The sequence below is a fragment of the Alligator sinensis genome, unplaced genomic scaffold (assembly GCF_000455745.1).
Source record: "Alligator sinensis unplaced genomic scaffold, ASM45574v1 scaffold583_1, whole genome shotgun sequence".
Lineage (NCBI taxonomy): Eukaryota > Metazoa > Chordata > Crocodylia > Alligatoridae > Alligator > Alligator sinensis.
The window spans coordinates 1,235,329-1,244,368 of record NW_005841983.1 but is presented as its reverse complement, the minus strand read 5'-3'; the positions used below and the strand labels follow the sequence as shown (position 1 = coordinate 1,244,368).

The following is a 9,040-nucleotide window of genomic DNA, read 5'->3' as shown; positions in this document are numbered from 1 at the left end:
TGGGAATAATTTAGAAACAGCCAATAGTGGGAAACAAATTTACATACGGGTGGCGGGAACTCCTTTGCACCGGGGTTTTCTCTATGCAACTGAGAATTGCACCGTGCAAAGAAAGCTCCATGTGGCGGGAAATAATTCTGCAGTGCCGAAGCACACAAAATCATACCCTTTGGGTCATGACACTTATGAGAAATGTGCCCCCACAGGTAACGGGGTATTCATGTCTTTGATGGATTTCTGGTGTGCATTCATTCTGGTGCACAGTTGTTGTTTTGTGTCTCCTACATATTTTCCACCAAGACGTTTGGTGCACTGGATGAGATGTATACCATTTCTGGGGGTACAGCTGTAAGTTCCAGGAATGGTGATGGTTCTGTTATGGGGTGTAGTAATTGTGGGGGTACTGGAGAGATGTTGGCAGGTTTTGCATTTCTTGTCATGGCATGGTCTGGATCCATTCGGTATATTTTGGGCCATAGGACTAAGGGTATTTGTACCCAAAAGCTTGCAAAGAAGAATTTTTCCAACTATTTGAGTTGGTCTAATAAAAGATATCAGATTTACCCAAAGAACCTTGCCTGCCTATATCCTTAGACCAACACTGCTACAACCTATACCTCTTGAGGGTTCATATTTGGAAGAAGCTGTTTAATAGATATACAAAGAATGTACATCTTATTAGCAAGTCAGACGTTGTATGGTCCATTCATGTGGGTATAAACCAGAACAAATGACATGTTCTGAAGAAATTTATCCACCCATATCTAGGCTACAGGAATCACCACTGTACCTTAAATACATTTAGCATCTCTTCTGTAACCTCTTGTAAGAGTTTAGAAAGTCAAATTATATGCTGCTATACCACATGTTCATTCTCTCCCTCTGCCTCTCCCTCTCCTTCTCTCATGCACACGTAGGCATACAAAATTTTTTTCCTCTCATAGGTCATAGAGAGCATTGAATGACCTCTACCTTACTCCTTACTATTGAGGATGGGGATTGCTATCACATCTTTAAGATCAGGGGAGAACAGTAACAAGCCCAACATAACATGTGGAGGGATATCCTAAAACATAAAAGACACGACTACTGATAGGGGCATGTATTTATAGAAAGCAAGTTTGTGTGGGGCTGTATAAACCTTATCTTGCAAGTGGTAAAATGTGCGTGAACCCTAATTTGAAATTCTGGACTCTGTGCCAGCTCTGAGAAAGCTTTACAAGCCCCCCCACCCAGTCCTGCAGGAAGAGATATCTGCAAATTATGCCCTCTAAAGACTGGATGTGCTCCACCTAAGTTGACCTCTAAGCAAGGTCTCGAATAGCAGAATCTGTGTGGGGTTTGGTTTATAGTTAAAATGCTCATTTTGACAAAATTATGGCCCTTGGAGATCTGTTTCCCATCTAGAATATTGACAGTAGAAGAAACCCTTAGAGGAAATATAAAAAGCTCTTGAAAGTCCCAATTTAATGTATTGTTGCCAAATTTCACATAAGTTCTAGTCGCGATCCATATAGCAGACTCCATATTAATTAATTTCTGAGCACTGGTAAACCACTGTAAGATGAAAGGAAGAAAAGAATGAAAGATAAACTGTATTGAGACCTGAGGATATGGTGAACACATTGAAACTAATGTTCTTTCATCTTCCCACCAAGTTCACATAACAATGTAATTTATGAAGGACATTGAAAAAATATTGAAGGATATGTCAGTTGAAAAATTACTTCTAAATGACATCGGCTAGACCAGAATGACTGTGTAATGGAAAATGCACCAACAACATTGGAAGCAAAGACTGTTTTCCCTCCTTGCCAGGGTAGGGCTCTCTGTCCTGGGCCAGAGAATCAGCCTTCCTCTACCTTGGTTTCCTTAAGGCCCCATAAGATTTTCTCTTGTGTCTGCCTAATAAGTTAGCTTCAACAGAAGGGTTCACTTGGGCCTCCCTAGGGTGAAGACAGTATCTTTAGCCTTTGGGTTAGGACAGTGTCTTTTGATGTGGGAAATTGGGGTTTAAATCCTTCATGATCTCCCATGTACTGGGCAATTGCTGTGCTTGCAGAGCAAGAAGTGGGTGGCATAACCACTATGTCTGCCTTGCAGCAGCAGCAGCAATCAATCATTAGTTACAGGTTTTCATCAACAACAGTTTTGGAGGTGGGAGGTGTCTTCTGTCTGTCTTGCCATCATATGCACATAATTGAAAATTTACCCTGTGTAACCTGTACTTAGAGAACCACCCATGTTGAGATTGGGTCCATTATAAAGTTTTTGGACATTATCTGTATAATGTACAGCTAATAGGAGTTTGATGGTCTACACTCAATCATTTAAAAAATATATATTTATCTCAGTTTCATTATTTTGCATGAATTATGCATAGTGGTGTTACCTAGATTTTCAGAATAGCCTTTGAGAACTGGATCTCAGTTCCTTCAAAGTCACCACGACTTTGATGCCTATGCCCATTGAGCTCTGTCTTAAATTCCTGGTCTAATCCTGGGCACTTACAGCCAGGCCACACCCCTGGCCACCACTACCCTCTGGTTGGGAAGGAGGAAAGGAAAAGAGAGTGGAGGATGGTGGCTGCCTGCCATATGGGAAAGGAAAGAGCAGTGAGGGCTACAGAGGGCATCAGCATGGGAGAGAAGGGGATGTGCCAGCTGCTTGCTACATCTTGCAGGCCAAATTCAGTCACTTTGGGGGACAGGATCTGGCCTATGGACTATAGGTTGGGCACCGTTGTCTTATTGCTGCCCAACAATAAAATATTGATTGAACTTACTGCTTCTTTCTTTTGTTTAAAAGAGAAAAACAGTTTTCTACCCCATGGGTTTTTTTGACTGAAAATATATAAACAAATTCAGTGGATTGCAAATCGTACTGATCCTAGAGAACCTCAAATTGCACATCTAAATGATGCAGATGGATGCTCTGTATTTGTTGCCTGGACTGTGCTGCCTAAGATATTGCTTTCTTTTTATGACCTAGAAAACTGCTCTTGGCAATTTTTCTAGGTCATTGTGAATTGGCTTAGCTTGGCCAACATCTCAATGTAAAAATCAAGGGTCTAAACCTTACCTGTCTATACATTTATGACTGTGCCATTACTGATATTGAAGGGTTTATTTCACACCATCAGAATTTGTGATTATTGGTCTTATTTTCTAATGAATACTCTTCTAGAAATTTGAAAGCATCTTAAAATGTTGGGAAGAATGTTATTTAATTTTACTGCTTCTCACTTTCACATCTAATTAAAGAGTTGCTAGGATTCTCAAGTGTTTAGACATGCTGACTATTTGATATCTGAAGGGAAAAAAACTTTTTCTGTGTAACATACCCCTCTCACAAGGGTGGCCTCTATTATTGGTAGTTATTATGTAAACTCTCATATTTAAATGAGAATGAGATTGTGAATAAACACTCCATCTCCCTTAATTTACAAGAGACTTCCTGCTGCTGCTTCACTGTTTTTAACAGATTGACAACTCCCTTTCCTTTGCATTTTCTCTACCTCTCCCAAACATTCATTAGCTATTCAAGCACTGGTCATTAACAATCAATGATACAAAAGTGAATGTGTCATTGGTTAGAAAAGGTTCCATGGGTACATGTGATATCTTTTATTAGACCAACTAAATATTAAGAAAACTGTTCTTTGCAAGCTTTCAGATACAAACACCCTTCTTCATGCAGAGGAAGAGTCTACAATAGACTCTACTGTAGACTTTCCCTCTGCCTGATGAAGGCTGTTGGTACCCAAAAACTTGCATAGAACAATTTTTCCAACTGTTTAGTTTATCTAATAAAAGACATCACATGTACCCAAAGAACCTTGTCTGCCTATGTCCTTAGACCAACACAGCTACAACCAATACCGCCATGTCATTGGTTACAAAATAATACTTACTTTTAGTACTTAGAAGTTCTGAAACAAAGTAAACTACCCCTGGAAATTACTGTGTGCATAATAAAACCCCATATTAACATTACCTATTTGGAAGAGTAACTTTTACACACAATTTTACAAACAAAACACTATTCCCTGTAAAAAGAAAATAGGAAGGAACAAGGAGGGCCGGACCCTCCCGGGTCCAGGTCCAATATGCAAATCAAAGACAGACAAATCACCATCAAACCAAAAGCACCATGCCATTACATTCTTAACATCACACTGTGACAGATACCTTTGCAGTATTACACATCCTGCCTAACATGCTGTTTTGCAGTCGGGACACCCAGCCACATGGTCATACAGACCAAAGCCCTCTATAAACAAATGATTCCTATCCTTCTCTATCCAATAGTACATGTAACAAAACCTTCAACTACCCACACAAAGAAAAACAAAGAAGCAAAAAGCAGCCTGGTGAGGGCCCAGGGCGCGGTACGAGCTTGGAGTCAGTCTGCCACTGAGCCTTCCTGGTCGCCCAGACTGGTCATTACATCACAGCGTGTATTGAAGATGAACGTTGTACGCCCTCCATATGGCACAGTGCCCCCTCAAGGGCCCAGCATGCCTTAAAGGTGAGCACTGCCCACCGGAGCACAGCCTGCTCAAACTCCGCAAGAGGCATGCCCACACCAGAAGGCTGAAAAGCCGCAGAGTATCGTGTGAGCCGGTCCCAGCAGCATTTGAGGACGGCCATCTTGGCCTGACCCAGAAGAAAGTTGGCCAGGCAAACAGTGCCCTGCTCAGCTGCCCGATACAGGTAGGAGCACACATAGGTGTTCTCTGAGAGGCTTCTGCCCAGTGCCCACAGAGCCGGCTCAAGGGTGACACAGAGTAGCCGCAGGTGGGGACAGTCAAGGAAGGCGTGAAAGAGGCTCTCCTCAACACCCCTGGAGCAGAAGGGCAGGCCATCGAGGCGGCTGTGTCAAAGTGGGACACAAACGTGCCAGTGGCCACACTCTCTGCCAAGCCACGCAGGCATTTCCTGCGGAACCAGAGGCTCTCGCACAGCACCTCGTCACTGCTGGCAGCCAACAGGGTGGCCTCAAGCTCTGCCACATCTTCCACCAGCTCCTGGATACGACAGCACAGTTAATTTGTGGCCAGCTGGGTGTACTGCTGGCAAAAAGCCCGGATCTGCCTTGCCCACATCCCAGTATAGCTTCCAGGAGGAGTAGCTCAGTCTTGCGGCCTCCCAGCCCTGCCAAAAGTGGGTGAAGCAATCCTGGAAGTAGGAGTGTTGGAACAGGCTGATGCTGAAGCACCAATAAGGCGCTTGCGCACAGGTTCAGTTCGCAGCAAGCCAGGCCGTGATCTGACAGGCTGGAGGGAACGATGTGGCCACTGCACAGGAGTGGCAGATGGTGCGTGGTGATGCAAAGGCAGTTAAGGCGGGCCATGGTGAGACCACCAGCGCTCATCCTGGCCCAGGTTTAGTGGTGCACATTGGATGCAGAGCTCGCCAGATGTCGATGAGGTCCATAGTCTCCAGGGCAGATTGCAGCTTGCAGGCTGAGGGCACTGGGCCGCTAGGTGGGAAGAGCTATCACACTGGAAACGCATGGTTTCTCCCAAGGAAAAATAAACCACAAACCTCCGCCCATCGAGCTTGAGGTTCAAGGAGTGAGCAAGAGACTGGGGGCCCTCCCTGAGGAGCGTGAAGACCTGCCTTTGAAAGGACAGGACATGCTTCAACTTCAGATCCTTGCTTCCTATCTTCAGTTGGTGAAAGGGGCTCATAGGAACCCCATGGGGCTCGAGACACTTGGCCAGCTCCTGGTTGGACAGGTGTTGGGGCATGTTGGAAATCACCACCTTTATTGCCTGTGTGTCTAGGGGTGTGACAACATAGTGTATGCCTGCAAAGTCCAGGCCCTCTGCGCACACCCTGTTGACCAGTGTGGGAGTGCTCAGGTAAATCACTGGGACCGTGTTAATACGAGCCACATAATGTACGTTACACCATCCCAGGAGGTCAACTAGAGCACCTGTGCAGACCTCCACCCCAACATGGGGAGGGGTATGAACCCTCAAGCCATGGTTAAGGGGGAGGTCTTGAGATGCATCTCCATGCCAGCCGCTGGGTGTAGGAGCGGCCATTGCTGATAGAACAGGGTTAATCCCAAAAGTTAAAACTAAGGGAATAAAAGAAAAGGTATATATAAACTCCGAAGGTAAGTGTCTGGGAATGCGGCCATCAAAAGCAAAAAGGGAGGGGGGTGAGTGCCCAGAGGGGAGAAGGGATGGGTAAAAAAGGGAGGAGCGCAAGGGAGTTAGGGGGAAAAAAAAACTAAAAAGAAAAAAAGAAAAGGGAATAATTAGTACCCCTCGAAAAGCAAAAGTTAAAATAAGATAACTCCCCACGGCAGACAGGCAAAAAAGAAAGAAAGAGAAACAGTAAGACAGAAGCTGTGAAGTAGACAAACACAACTCACAGATGGAGAAACGGGAACTAGAATGGAGAGGGGACAGAGAAAAAGGGGGGAAAAATGCAAAAATGCAAAAAAAAATCAGAAAGTGAAGTAGACAAAAACAAGAGACCTTTAGACAGGAGATAGGAAGCCGTGGAGTCTTACACTCAGGATCTCCCCACGCAGCTCCAAGCAAGTCCAGTCTGAGGCATCCAAAGTGGAAGGAAGAAAGGAAGAAATCAGTCAACCCTGGTTAAACTTTGAATGTGGATGTGATGTGAGCTCTTGTAGTTGACCAGACCAGACATAGTTTATATACTTCTAGAAAGAGCCTGAACCTGCCACATCTGACCAACTTCACTCCGGAAAATTTCCATAACTTTGCTGTTTGCCACCTTGGTTTACTGCCTTTTTTGTCACTTTAGTATAGAGAAAACCTCTTATCCATAATACTATAACTTTCATGAAGTATAGACCTCTCCTGATAAATTATGGGGTTTTTACTCCTTTTCACGTCAAATTCAATGCCTAATATTGTTGAGGCTTGCTTTTTAATCATTATTATTATGTCTATTTTTTTTAAGGTTTTTTTTGTTTTTGAAGATTCAGTTATATCAGGAAGGACTCTCTGAGCTGCCACAGAAAACCTCCCACTCCATATGCCAGTGATAAACAGTATGCAAAGCTGAATAGAATAGAATTCTTAAAATCATAGTCATAGAGAATTAAGGTGGAAATGATCTCCATAGGTTACACAGTCCAACCCCCTATCTGAGGCAGGATCATCCCTGTCCAAACCATACTGTATAAATCCATTGTCTAACATCTTAGAAAAACAACATGGTCAACCCTGATGCAACACCGAGCATAACACTCTAACCTGTCACAGGTAAAGCAAGGGGACCACAGCAGCCAATGTCCTGCTGCAATAAAAGTTGTTAATATACTTTCAAGTGATACCGGGAAGAGGGCCAAACCCCCAGCTACAGAGGAAGACAGAATCCCCACAGTCCGTACCAATCTGGGTAAAATTATTTTCTGATCTCAAATATGGTGATCTGTTCATCTTCAGTGTCCCTGTGTCTCCTCTGTAATTTTTTTGGACAGTGAGGACTGATTTTACATAGTGCCATTGGATGGCTTCGGAAAGAACTTCATGGTTGAAAATGGAGTAAGAAAACACTGCTAAGTCTAATTCCCCGCATAATAATGTATTCTACAACCAGCTGCCAGCATAAGTGTCCAAAAGATGCTTTCTGATATTTCCTGGTAGTCTTAGTACTTGGAAAGGTATTTTGTGGTTCTATTTCAGGCATTCTAGATGATTTGCCCTCTCCTCCCCATCCCAATTTGAGTCATCTGTTAATCCTTGAAAGTTAATTCAATGCTGTCCATGATCAAAATAAGATTCATTTGAGGCTAATTTTAATCCATTTGGGAACATCATCTGTTTTTTTTTAACTTTCTTGTATTTTTCCATTATGAGTCCATTTAAACCTCCCACATTCTGCCAATCAGAATGCCAAAAGCATTCATTTGTGTATCTAGCTAGATTATTTATCATTTGAAAAACATCTGGTGAGCTACCTTGTCACCAGCAATCCTTGGTTGCTTTCTTTGAGAGAATGAACAATTCTGCATATGATAGAACAACAGAAAGCTGTTTCTACTGATGTGTTCTGTTTTTTATGCATCCATACCCTCCCCCTCAACACACACTACTCCACATGGTATTCATCTTTCTTTCCTTTCTTGCTGCTACCTACTATCTTTTGATGTCAGTTGTTTTAATAAAGCAAACAATGTTGAGATGACCTTCCTTTATCTTGCATGTGTCATGTTTTGCTGAAAGTGTTGTAGTTTGGTTATTTATTTATATAAGCAGTAGATTTATGCTATATTTTATTGTTTTTACAGTTCCCTGCAGTCAACCATCCACAATCTTTGGAAAGAAGATACTTAGGAATTTTAAGTAGTGTTTTGCTTGACCTTATGAAGGTAGGAAAAACTGCTTTCTTCTTAGTGTTGACTGTACAGGGGAGCTAGCACTGACCTCTCTGTGTTTACATAAACTCATATATTCAGTTTTAAACTATTCTTATGATTATATTTTGAGAAGTTCTGTTGTTTGCAGCATCACTTTGATGTTTCCTAGGGGGAAAACCTAGGAGTAAAAAAAGTGCCTTTTGATGTTGCCAGGAGATTCTGTTCCCATTTGGCAGACTTAAAGCTGCTGAAAATCTTTCTCTTTCTGCCATGTTTTGCAATGTTTTTGTCAACATGTAATAAAATAAAATGGCCAGAAGTCCTGGATTTTCTGGGACAATCCTGAATTTCAGACCCATGCCCCTTGGTGAAAAAGAACTTTAATCGTGACTATGAAATATTTGTGCTGGATTAATGCCACATGGCTTTCTGCTGCATCTGCTGAGAGGATACAGCATCATGCTATCTGATACCATGGGAACATAGCCATACTGCTTTTGGGCAGGGAGGTAGCCTGTACCTCTTTGATCAGAAGTAGTATAGTCCCATTCACAAAAGACTGCTCTCATGCCTGCTAAACTGCCTCTCAGAACCATGCAAATACGGTTATGCTGTATCCTACTCAGGAGCTTCTCTTAATGCACAGAATCAAGCTGTTGTCTGTAGTTCCAGTGCCCCATTTGTTCCA

The 9,040-nt window shown here is 42.8% G+C and overlaps 1 protein-coding gene across 6 annotated transcripts in view; it reads left to right on the top strand.

Annotated features, from left to right (window-relative positions):
- CDKL5 (cyclin dependent kinase like 5) overlaps positions 1–9,040 on the top strand; it is a 195,975-nt gene that overhangs the window by 141,230 nt on the left and 45,705 nt on the right. For all 6 annotated transcript variants that reach the window (XM_025201096.1, XM_014518794.2, XM_014518793.2 and 3 more), the window contains one exon: positions 8,284–8,364. In XM_025201096.1, coding sequence (XP_025056881.1) covers positions 8,284–8,364 — 81 coding nt within the window. The remainder of the gene's footprint in view (positions 1–8,283; positions 8,365–9,040) is intronic.